Source organism: Poecile atricapillus, chromosome 6 (assembly GCF_030490865.1).
Source record: "Poecile atricapillus isolate bPoeAtr1 chromosome 6, bPoeAtr1.hap1, whole genome shotgun sequence".
NCBI classification, from domain to species: Eukaryota; Metazoa; Chordata; class Aves; order Passeriformes; family Paridae; genus Poecile; species Poecile atricapillus.
Genome location: NC_081254.1, coordinates 30,162,349 through 30,174,990, shown reverse-complemented (window position 1 = coordinate 30,174,990; position 12,642 = coordinate 30,162,349). Strand labels below are relative to the sequence as shown.

Sequence of the window (12,642 nt, the reverse complement as noted above, 5' to 3'; positions counted from 1 at the left end):
TCCCATATTTCCTAGGCTCGTTACAAGGAGTCCTGGAGAAGGATGAAGGATGGTGGCTATCAGCTGAAACTGGATGCCATCCCCTTCCAAGCAGCAAAGGCTTCGGGTGCAATCATAAGTGATGTACGTGAACGTACTGCTGATATTGTCCGGTGGGGCATGTCAGTCACTCCAGGCTGTATCTGCCCTGCTGAGTGGCTCTTGATGGAAACAGCATGTCCAGCCAGCTCTGCATCTGGGACACATCTGGCCTCGGACTAGCTAGTGGTGCTTTTGGAGGTGCAGCCACAGTGAGGGGTTATTGGCAAATAAACAAAAACAGGTTTGTGAATGCAAAGATGAGCAGTTTACCTGCTGCAGTGACTGGACAGTCACAGGGATTGCAGTCGGGTGAGGTCTTCCTAGAACCCACTAAAGCTTCATTCAGATTTATTTTCACACAGAATATTGTCAGAATTTACTGTATTATGAAAACACTCTCATTCAGATTTTAACAACTGGACTAATAATTCTCTTTACTCCTATTCACATTTCTTTTCCTACTTCCTTTTTAGCACAAATATAAGGAGGCTTTTCAGAAAATGAAAGGGCAGATGGCTGGCTCGTGTGGCCTGGATGGTGACATTCGTATTGCTCATTCAGTCCATGCAACATCTCTGCAGAGTGATGTAAGTACAACAAGGAAAAAGATGGCATTCTTGAATTGATTTCCTAATGGAGCAGTTCATCAAGGAAGATGCATTTAGCTGTGGACTAGCTGTGGAATAGCCTACTTATTTAAAACTTAGGGCTTTCTGTCCCACTTTCCAGATATTTTAATATAAACGTGATATCCTTGCCATTCGTCTACGTTATTTACAGTAACATTAATTTGACTGTAAAAGAAGCCTGTGTTCTAGCACACTCCCCTGCTTCATACCACTGCTGCCTATCACAGAATATTTTACTCTGTGAAAGCACCACTCAGAGGCAGGTATAATTGAGGATTAGCACTGGTCTTTGTACAGAAGTAAATTAAATTAGTTATTCAGTGTTTATTTTCAATTTATTGTTTTTCTGAAAGACCAAAGGATGAATGAGTTTATGGAATTTCAAGTTGGACTTTTTTGGCTGGGAAAAGACCAGGTTCCCACCTGGTCTTGACATGTGCTAAGAATCACATCATTTGTTATTTCCTTATAAGAATTGTAATTTTTCCGTGCATTTTGAAGACTGTGGTTTGATCCAGAAAGAAGTGAAATATAAAAGAGTGTGTTCATGGTTCTCAGAAGTGCTGGTCTTGTAGTGATGGCAGGCTCAGACAAATAGGTAATAGAAAGTGTCTGAAGAATTCATACACCTGTCAGGTTACTCTAAGTCATTTGATGACCACCAATAACTGTGGATGTTCATTATCCCAATGAACAGCCTCAACATATCAAATTTGTATAATCTGATTGAGAAATGTGAAAACTGAAAAAGATTTCTGCACCTTTCTTCTCCTGGATAGAGACAAGAAGTGGAAAAAAAACAACCCAGCACTAAATATTAGTCTAAAATTATGAAACTAAACTGGCCAAATCAACAAATACTTTGACTCGAGAGTTTGTTCTAATTCTAATATAAATAAGGCTGCTTGCATGTTTTACTCAGGCAGCAGCTGCTTCTTTGTGTGGCACTTTCTAAAAATGAAGCGAATTAGGACTTCTCTTGCCAGTTTGTTGAATTTTATAGATTCAATGTATCAAGTTTTAAGAAGAAACTAACTAATCTCATCTTAATTCAACATAATATAGATGGCTACTTTTTGATGATGAACACGCTGCCACATATTCTAATTATAATTATTGATCTTTCACAGTATGGTTAAACAAGTTAGGGAACTTGTTTTAAAAAGAATAATTTATACTGCAAAATGGAAGAAATACGAGGAACGTCTCTTCTGATCAAAACCTGAATTTTAATTATTTTGCTGTGATATCTATGTGATCTGTTTCTCATTTGATAGGTGAAATACAAGCAAGGTTTTGAGGACACAAAGTCTCACTTCCACCTGCCACTGGATATGATACAGTTGGTCCATGCCAGGAAAGCCCAGTCGCTGGTGAGTGAGCAGGAATACAGGCAGCTGCTCCACCAGTACACGGCTTTGACTGACGATGTGAGGCTGCGCTGCGCCAAGAACGCCCACAAACTGCAGAGTGAGGTAATTGCAAATTGGAATTGGTAATTGCAAAATGTCCAGGGATATTTCTCTGCTGGCTCTGGTGCAAGACAGCTCTGCTCCAGCTCGTGGCAGCTGGCAGCATGTGATTGAGCAGCAGCTGAGGAATAAACAATGGCTGTTCCCCCTTGACTGCATGGAATGAGACATTTATCTTACTGGGCAGTGGAGCAATGTGTTGACCATGCTACACCAGAGATAAAGTCTAGTAGTCTTTGATGATTGGGTAGGGAAGCGTTTGCAAGTGAGGATGATTGGTAAAAATACTCTTTTTAAGGTCTTTCTGAAATGAAAACCCTTTACCAACTGGTATTTACAACTTGGTTTGGATCTGGGTGAAATTTCATGTGTACTCTCACAAGAGAGATTTGATTTGTAAGACACTTATAAACTCCAGCCCAAGATGTAGCCACTTAAATTCTAAGGATAAGCTTAACTCCCTACCTGGTCTTGAGTAAAATTAACTAAATAATGCTTTACAAATCTGTAGGCAGAGCCTTGAGCAAAGGGCTTTTCGTAGATCACACTGCCCCTGCAGAGCTCAGGAGGGGCTGTATCTTAAAAACATACCTGGCCACAAAATGCTACTGTATATCACCTTAACACTTTCAGCCAACTGACTCAGAGGCGACAGACTGTGCCCAAACTAGTGCAACATCAGATGCCAGTTGTGTTGCCTTAATTTGGGTGAAACACACATAATCAGAGATTCTAAGGCAGGTTTCCATCCATTCTACTCCTCATCCTTCTCATTATCAAATGAAATAATATTGTTATAATCTGTTCATCAGGAACCTATTGGTAATTTTTGAAAAATTAATATTTTCAGGGAGTCACTGCTAGGTGTGGTGGTCTGGAAAATGTTTTAATGAAGTATATGCAGTGGTTCAGTGCTACTTTTTGTTAGTGTTCTTTGCTTATATTATGACCATTCAGAACTGTTAAAAATCAAGGCTAATTTGTTTGCAGTTTATCTTACTTAAAAGAGAAAGGATGTTCTTAAATACTGGTCTTATTTAATGTATATTTATAAATCAATAAGATCTACCTGTGGTTTATGTATTATATATGAAGAAAATTCATGTACCTAGAAAAGGTTTTCCTGAGGTTACAAATGAAGATGGAAGGTGAAGCAGGATTTGGTGTTCATGAGCCTTGGCAGTCCTCAGAATCCTGCATCAGTGCTCTAGATCTGTTAGGGCTGTATTCACACAGACACATCTCTAAACACAAGATCTTAGGGCAATGTGTACAAACTCTCTGTGGTAGATACTAATTTTAATGGATTTATTGTATATTTTTGGGTGAATAAATATAGGGCATCTCAAATGCAAACTTGTAATTACTTCTGCTTGGTTTTCCTTAGAATTTATATCGGTCTGACATGAACTTTATGCGAGGCGTTGGATGTATTACCCCAGGGGCCCTGGAGATTGAAGGAAAGAAGAAAGCTTCTGAACTCATCAGCGAGGTAACAAAAGAGGGTTTTGATTTCTCCACTATGAACAAGAGTTTGCCAGATGTCTTTCTATTAGACTGGGCTGGCAAAGTGACTCACTGGATAATGCCAGACTCCCTCCCCTTGCGTTTGATCATTCCACTCGTGTCCTAACTGCAGATGGGTGAACCTGATGGACTTTTAGGCTTTGCAAACTTTGTTAACTTATTTTTCAAATCTTTTCTCCAGTGTTCCAGACCCAGGAGGTGGTTATTTTATGTTATTTATTTAGGAATTTGAATGGGCTTTTTCAAATAAAAATAAAGCTGTGCCTATCTGTAATAAGTACCTTGTACTATTTCTCCAAATATAGAATGAGCTGTGCAGTGCCCAGAATATTACAGGGTCCTCATCTCTACTACTTTACAGTCAGTCTGTTTTTCTTCTGCTGTTTTTGTGTGCTATTGTTTTTTTGTTCTCTCTGTAACTGGACTTTCATTTCATCTGTCATGTTCTCTTTGTACAGTCTCTCCTAGTTTCAAATCTTGCATCTTTTGCCCATATTCACATAGATGTGAAATAAGGAAAAGTAGGAGTTGTGTTCTAGGGAACAAATCCCTGCTTGCAGTGTTCTCATAGTTATTTTATTAACAATTCAGACATGAGGACACAGGCCAGGTGAAATCTTTTTTTTCCTCACGAAAAAAATCCAGTGGGTTTGTGCAGCTCCTTCTCTCTCTGGACTGCATTGCCTTTGCTGTAATTCCACTACCCTGGGTTAATGACACCAAGGGATGAAATAACCTCATTACTGTTTTCAGCATATTCAGCACAGCAGCGTCTTTCACGTCTTATTCCTTATTTACTTTTCATTTCCCCTGTGAGACTAGAATGCACCTAACTCAGAATAGCAAAAGGTAAATTAGTCTAAGGATTCATAGACAAACTAGAGTTTTAAGCACAAGAAGCAGTACTAGACCAGTGGAACTGGAAAAAATCCCTTATTTGACAAGGCAATTTACTTATTCTGCTCATTTTTCTTTGTGTGTGAACTCAGAGTAAATATCGTCAGCAGCCACATTCCTTCAAGTACACATCGGTGACAGACTCTCCTGGCCTCCTTCATGCAAAATTCAGCAATATGATTGCTAATGAGGTAGGCTCTCCTAACGTGAATCAGAAAATACGCTTTTCAAAATGCAGCAAGCTGGGGATGGAGAGCTGGGAAAGAGACAACACCGTTCTGAAAGCAAAATGCATCAAAAAAAGTGAAAGCATCACTGATTTGTGCTTTTTCAAAGTTAGATATTTTTTTTTTCTGTTTCCAAACATTTAATACCATGTTAAATTCAATTTCTTTCAACAAGCTCACATAGTATCCATACAACATAGTTCCATTATAAAGTTTTTTGCATGAAAAGGACCCAAAATTCAGGACTGTGGGGTGTTCTAGAGGGAGCTCATTTGCATAGTATGGTTCACCTTTGAGGGCTTCCCAAAGAGCCTTTCTTTTTTTAGAAAAACACCCACTTTTCTAAGTTCTTAAAACAAGACACAACCTATAAAAATATTATCAAAATAATATATAACAACCTGAAGAAAATATTCAAGCTAGAAAATACACCCAGTCTACCAGAAATACTTGCCTTTTTATTTCACACACATTCATGATGCCCTTGACATTCTTAGGTCTACTTTTGCCCTACTGAGAATGTAGCAATGCAAGGCTGAGAATGTAGTGGTTTGGGCATCATCATATATTTATAAAAATTAGTGTAAATGTCCTTCATGCCCAGCAAAAGCCCCACATCTTTATGTCCAGAAAAAAACTTTGCAATTTCACTGATCTACTCAGCTGTTTTCAATGATGGCTGACTACAGTTGTCACAATCATTAACAACTTAAGTACTGCTGTTGTATAATGGAAACAAGAGAGAAAATGAATTTCAGTTGTCTCTTTGATCTCTTTCCTAGCGCCTGTATAAAGCAGCAGGAGAGGACAGTCGGCATCACTACACACCAACGCTGGGCCTGCCAGAGTTTACACGGGCAAGAATAAATGCAGCCAACCTCAGTGATGTAAGAATTTGCTCTGTATTTCTTGCAACATATTTCAGATGCAGGATGAATTGTGCAGTGGCAAGGAAGAAGGATAAGCAGAGGAAATTTGAAGTCTATTCTATTTATGCTTTCCCCTATTTGATTATAATGATATTTATCTCCATTAGCATACATACAGTTGTGAGTAAATTAAATCTACATAAAGAACGAGACATGTTTTGTCTGAGTTAGTAGGATTTCCCAAAGATAATTTAAAAAAAAAATCCTTTGATTATAAAGAATGAGACTGTAACACAGAATAACAAATGAAAGATGGTTCCTTTGTTTGTTCCTTTGTGCATTTAAAAGTAAAGCAGCAGTCTACATGTGCCTTTCCTACTTTAGGCAAAATACAGAGAATCTTGGCATAATCTACGTGCTCAAGGCTACAAGCTGACAATGGAAGCACTCCCGTTCCAGACTGCCAGGGCCTCCAGAGAAATTGCCAGTGATGTGAGTTGAATGATTCAACCTCCCTTCTTGCCTAATTTCTGTTAACTTCATGTAAAACAATGTCTAAAGCAGATTTTACTGAATTAAAGCAACTCCATAACCATGTGAGACAAGTGTGAGACAGAATATATTACTTATGAATGAGATTCTTTGTGTGAATTAGGAAAAAAAAAGAAGAGGAAGAATCGCTGCTAATCGGGAACCAAGCCAGGTTAAACATCTCCCAGTGGGAAATAGCAAATGAATTAAAGTATTTGCAAACAGAAAAAGCAGGGATTCTGCTCTTTTTCAGGCTTTTGGCTCCTCATATTACAAAGTGCCCACTAAGTCTGTCCACTCTGTTTTGGGCTGACTTTTGGAAGTGTTTAGTGTTTCCAAATTGAAATGAAGTTAGAAAAAGCTGAAGGTTCTTTGAATCTCCAAAAATCAGGAGTTAACTGATTAGGAACTCCTAATCTCCTAGTCGGGTTAGGAAGTGAAAATCAGTGCAAATTCCTGAAAATATGTATCCCCTGAACTTCTAAAATAGAGAAAACAAGTCATCTTATTCTTATAAATCTACCATCATTTGGATTGTTGTATATATGGTAACCATTTCTCAGAAAGCCTAAGTTCATCCCTCCTTCACAAGATTTTTAATAAATTCTAGGAAGGTGGAAAAAGTCTTCATTTTGTGTAGTATTTAGTTGCATACTTCATCTCTAATGTGATAAAATATGAATATATTTCACATGTGTTTGTTTAATGAAGCAACCATTTCTAGTTATAATTTATAATATATACTTAACCATATTTTGCAGAGTACTTTTGGTTACAGCTTCAGATCTTCTCTAGAGGGTACAAATCCATAATAGAATTACATCCACTTACAACAAATCTGAATTTGGCCCTTCATCTTGGAAGCACTTTATAAACATTAGATGCTGTAATTTAATCCCTGCAACTCTCTTGTGTGGTAGATAAGTGTTATTATCCCATTTCAACTACATTATGAACTCTTCAGGGCCCAGGCCTTCCCTTTAAAGTTCTAAGCACCCTGTTGATGCTGTATAAATAAGCATTATCCTCATCATCACTATTTTACAGAGAGGATAAATGCAAGATCACAGGGAGAGTCATAGTCCCAGCTAAGAGGAGAATGAGGAATTGCTGGTTCTTATTCTTTCCAGGAAAACTGAATTTACTCTTTAAAATAGCTGGGTGGCATTTGTAAATCTGAAGGCTACAGAGTGCACAGTGTTCTGCTTTTGTACAGATTTTTTTCTTCTGTCTTTTATTTGTTTCTCTCACATTCACATTCCTAGTGACGGGAATAAAATTCTCAGAGAGATAATAAAATACATTATTTGAGGCTGAACATGATCAATGTTTTAGGCATACTCAGAAAATGCAATGAGATGCACTTAACTTAAATGTTGCAGCTCCTGTGGTATTCAAATTTGACAGCAATGAGATATTCAAACAACTGTTTTCTAGTGCTGCATACCTTGACTGGTTTTACAGAAAACATAGATGTTTCAGTAATTTATCTTAAGTTAGTTATCTGGAGTAGCTGGTCTAAATTTGGCACATTTTCACTTTTACCCTTTTTCTAAAATTTTTAGTACCAATATAAACACAATTTTGTGATGGAGAGAGGAAAATGCATTGGTGCCAGAAGTGTTCTGGATGACGCCAGGTTGCTGCACTGCTTGCATGCTGCCAAATTACAGAGTGAACAAGAGTATAAGAAGGGATCCCAAGACGTGTGGTCTCAGTTTCATCTGCCCATGGACATGGTCAATCTTGTCCATGCCAGGAAAGCCCAGGCCTTAGCGAGTGACCAAGACTACAGAAAGAGACTCCATGAATTTACAGCACTCCCGGAAGACATGAAGATGAAGTGGGCCAAAAGAGCCCACATGCTACAGAGTGAGGTAAAATCTTTCTTTTGGAAGATTACCAGCATGTGCTCCTGAGCCTGCCTAGAGAGGGACGGGATAGGATGTGAGGGAGAACCTCAGTGCTTGGCTCTTGCCTTTAGAACCCCCAAGTCAGGAGTCCAGACAAATGGTGATGAAGGTTTTGCCTGATACTGCCTAGTAATGTACAGCACACGAGTTAGTTGGTTGTCACGTCCTTTTAACATAGAGGGGAGAACAAAAGTGAAAAATGGATGATTGGATTAAAGTCACACAGTGAGATACCATGACTCTGAAGTGAAGTCAGGATTGTTGGGATTGCAGGCACTTTTCTGACTTTCACTTTTTATTGGGTCTGCCTGATTTTCTTTAATAGATTAGGAAGCAAAAGCAAGCCTTTAATGTGAGTAAAGAAAGAGTAATGTGTCCTCCTAGAAATGGGGTTAACGAGGAACCATGAACCAGATAAAATAATTAGTATTCCTGACTTGAACTCACCTCATAAAATTATTTCAAAAGAGGTTTTTTTACGCCCAGTACAAACAGGTTATTACTTGCTGCTTTGAGTCATACTAATTCACTCGTGGGGCCTTCTCTTGTAACTTGCATATGATACATTATTTAATTCCTGGTGGAACGAACAAATGCAAACAGTTTGGCTTTACGATCTGATATGTGCATGGCAAATGAAAAACCTCAAAATGTGAATATGAACCAGGGAGTTTTTAAAAAAACCTTAATAGCTGTGGATACAAAACCGATAGTTAACAATTTAAATTTTTAACAGCATCGCTATAAATCAGACCTGAACTTCATGAAAGGAGTTGGGTGGATGGCTCTGAGATCTCCGCAGATAGAAAGTGTAAAGAAGGCTGGAGAGCTCATCAGTGAGGTAACTGATAAATCTTTCATGGGATAGCAAGTCTGTAGGAATTGTTTACCATCAAGGCTCCTCGTTACATGACACTTACGAATGTAGCTTATCATTTCCTTTTGATGTGGGAGCCTGTTTATACAAGGTGTAAGTTACCAAGAAGCAGTACAGGAGACGCAAGTCCACTGTGTGACACCTGCTGAATATTTTCCATTCCAAATGAAACACAAGAGTATAAGCAAAACATGTAGCAATAAATAAATGCAGGAAACTCCATTATGAAATTCTAAGCAGGTGGTTATGGAAGTTGTATAGAAAGATACAGCACTGACAACCACACTGAAGGGGCATTTGCCTGCTCAATATCATGCATTAATGGAGAAAAATTATGAGCTGTCAAAAGTGTAGTGTTCAAAAGCTTTTTGCATGTGAATTTTTAGTGGGAAGTCCTTTGCGCATACACACACATAGACACACACACACAAAAGTTTGGTGCCTGATACAAAGGCATCCCCAAGTCCCTAGCTGAAAGAGCAACTGAGACTAAAGCAGAACAGCGGCTTCAGGAAAAGTGTCTTTTATGTTTTACCCCAGTTATCACACTCTTGGAATTGTCATATATCATTAACAGAAACATCTTGTGGTTTTTTTTTTTCCTTTGTTTGTTTTTGCTGCCTCCTGCCCCTCTCAGATAAACTACCGTCAAAAGCCAGAAAGTCTGAAGTTCACTGCTGTGGTTGACTCTCCAAGTTTGATTCATGCCAAAAAGAGCTACCTCCAGTGCAATGATGTAAGTTTCATTCTAATGTATAACTGATCTTAACTTTTGCTGTACCATAATGCAGAAAAGAGTTGATCTTGACATTGCTTCCAGTATCATCTGCATTCAATGACTTTTGGCCCCACAGAGACTGTACAAGGCTGGAGTTTCTGAAGGCAGGCACAGGTACACCCTGCCTCCTGATCATCCTGATTTTATCCGAGCCCGCCAGAATGCGCTTTACATCAGTGATGTAAGTAAATCTTCTCCTTTGGGGAGCTGACTTGGTAAACTTGTTTGGGAATAAAAGTTTTCATGTATGTAGAAGCCAAGTTCTCTGAGCCTGACCAAAACTAAAAGAAGCCAGAGGAAGTGAACAGCCAACAGGTTGCTAAGTTTGGGCTGGAGGAATCGGGAAAAGTCTGATAATTTTCCTTTGGAGCATTCATTGAATTTTCTAGGGCAGTAAGCTATTATTAAGGATTTCAAACCTTCATTATAGATATGATTAGTTACAAATTAAAATCTTTTTGGTTTTGTTTGGGTGAGGGAGGAGGGAGAGTCCTGTTTCCTAGACTATATATTCTACCTTTCTGAAGCTGCAACACTGTGTTGAACTGATCCCTTAGGCATAGTTGTCATCAATCTCGATGTAACTGAATCAGTGAATGGAATTTGTTTAAAGAGAATTTGTTCCCACATTATCTCACATAGAGGAACTCAGTCTATTCCTAATGTCCTGTTTGCTGAATAAATAGCTGTTCTCTTTACCTGTAGGGTCAGAATGACTTTAGTTTGTAAGGAGCTTTGAGATAGGTGAAAGAAACAAGTAGAAATTATATTTTTGAAGTAATAGAGGAAAATGTAAAAAGGCAAATATTGTGTACGAGCGCTGCACACAAATGAAAGGTCAGCCTTGTTAGCAGAGTGTACAGTGATGCTTAGATTGCTTCTGCCCTGGCTGGCTTGCAGGATTTCTGGCATCTCAGTTTACTTTCAAATTTATCACCACCTAGCACTACATTCACCAGTGAAACAGAAGATTATCTTAAAATGTGGAGTGGATTTTGTGCTTCTTTTTGTATGGTCACAAACCCCAGAAGGGATGAATCAAAGACTTACAAAAAGCAAATGAATAAAATCAGAAAGGGACAGCCAAAAGGGTCGGCTAAGATACCATGTCTATGTAGTAGGACCTGCAGACTGGAAGCTATTTTAAGAAAGCTACTAATGGAGGAAGAACCAAATCTAGAGCAATTTCTCTTCAGGATGTAAATGTGATTCACATCCTCAAAGTCACATTAAATATGTTAGAACCGGCTGTTATTCCACATGAGTTAATGAAGCCACATGTGGCTGGGGATAGAGACGAGGATCATTTGAAAAGCTTGAAATAACTGGTATTGAAATTATGATGCCAGGAAACCCAAGACACTGTGAGTGGATGCATCAAAAGAGAGAATAAGGGCAATATCAATGCAATATTGATGTGACTGATGCATCACAGTTTCTAATAGAAATTAAATCACATCAAAAACAACCACATTCAAGTACAAAAGGAAACCCTGGTGGCACTTTTCAGATGAGGCATTTTATCATTATGGTGAATAGAAAAGAAGTTGAAGTGCTATAGAACTGGATCAAAACCTTGGAGATGGTACTGATGACTCTTGATACAAATAAGCCCAGTAGGATAAAACATTTATTATTGTAGTTATGGGACTGCGTTTAAGAAACTGCAGGGGGAAATGACTGTTTTGTTCTTTTCTTTTCAACACAGAAATTGTATAAAACATCTTGGGAACAGTCAAGGGCATCTGGCTATGATTTTAGGATTGACGCCATCCCATTCCAGACAGCAAAGGCTTCAAGAGAGATTGCTAGTGATGTAAGAATTGCTCTGTTTCAAACACTTCTCAACACTCTTCCCATGCCACCCCATCCTGTAAAAATGGGTGAAGTCTGACATGCGTGAACTTTGTTCTGGTGTGGAAAATCGGTGATCCAATGAAACAAAGTGCTGGTTAAGTGCAAAGATTTCCTACTAAAGGCTACCATTAATAATGTCCAATACCAGGCTGTTCTGTCTTATGTCCCAAGAGTTTTTCTTGGGAAGAAGACATATTATGATTTAATCAAATAAAATAGGCACTAGACTATGAATAGTTAAAGCATGGTCTAGGATAAAGTGGGTTATCTTTGAACAAAGAAGACCACAGCTGGCAAGAAAGCTAAAGATGGAGGAGCTTCATTGGTTGAGCTGTGTATTGTGTGTACCCAAGAGTGCAACAGTAGGGGGATCTCTGATTACTTTTGAGAGATGAGCATTTTGGGCCCCCTAAGTCTTTGCACTTCTTTAAAAATGAGCACAAAGGTAATTCTTCTAAAGTGTCTTGTTAGATTAGGAGATGTCGTTTGATATCAAACAAACCCTTGGTCTTTGTGCACTACAGGAAACATGATTGATAGCCAGGAGAGGATAAGTTATTTCATAACAGAATTTGAAGGTAATTTGAATGTGAAAATGAGATTTTCCTCTGCACTTCCTGCAGTACAAATACAGAGAAGCCTTCCTGAGAGACAGAGGCCAGCAGATTGGATTCCTCAGTGCAAATGATGATCCCAAAATCAGACATGTCCTCAGAGTGGGGAAACTCCAGAGCGACCTCCAGTACAGGAGTGATTATGCCCTAAACATGGCACAGTTCCAGAGTCACCTCAACCAGCCAGGATTCCTCCATGCCAAGAGAAGCCAGCAGCTTGCAAGCAATGTTAACTACAGGCAGCCCTTGCACCAATACACTTGTGACCCTGAGCAGCTAAATGTGAAACACGCAAAGCAGGCCTACGAGCTGCAGAGTGATGTAAGTGTGGCTGAGCATCACGGTCCTTCTCAGGCCTGGGGGCTATCTG

At 38.9% G+C, this 12,642-nt stretch overlaps 1 protein-coding gene across 2 annotated transcripts in view; it reads left to right on the top strand.

Moving 5' to 3' along the window:
- The window catches only part of NRAP (nebulin related anchoring protein), a 47,964-nt gene that overhangs the window by 32,727 nt on the left and 2,595 nt on the right, over positions 1–12,642 (top strand). For both annotated transcript variants that reach the window (XM_058840989.1, XM_058840988.1), the window contains 13 exons: positions 16–123; positions 555–668; positions 1,988–2,185; positions 3,570–3,674; positions 4,699–4,797; positions 5,616–5,720; positions 6,087–6,194; positions 7,799–8,110; positions 8,883–8,987; positions 9,661–9,759; positions 9,878–9,982; positions 11,510–11,617; positions 12,282–12,593. In XM_058840989.1, coding sequence (XP_058696972.1) covers positions 16–123; positions 555–668; positions 1,988–2,185; positions 3,570–3,674; positions 4,699–4,797; positions 5,616–5,720; positions 6,087–6,194; positions 7,799–8,110; positions 8,883–8,987; positions 9,661–9,759; positions 9,878–9,982; positions 11,510–11,617; positions 12,282–12,593 — 1,878 coding nt within the window. The remainder of the gene's footprint in view (positions 1–15; positions 124–554; positions 669–1,987; positions 2,186–3,569; positions 3,675–4,698; positions 4,798–5,615; positions 5,721–6,086; positions 6,195–7,798; positions 8,111–8,882; positions 8,988–9,660; positions 9,760–9,877; positions 9,983–11,509; positions 11,618–12,281; positions 12,594–12,642) is intronic.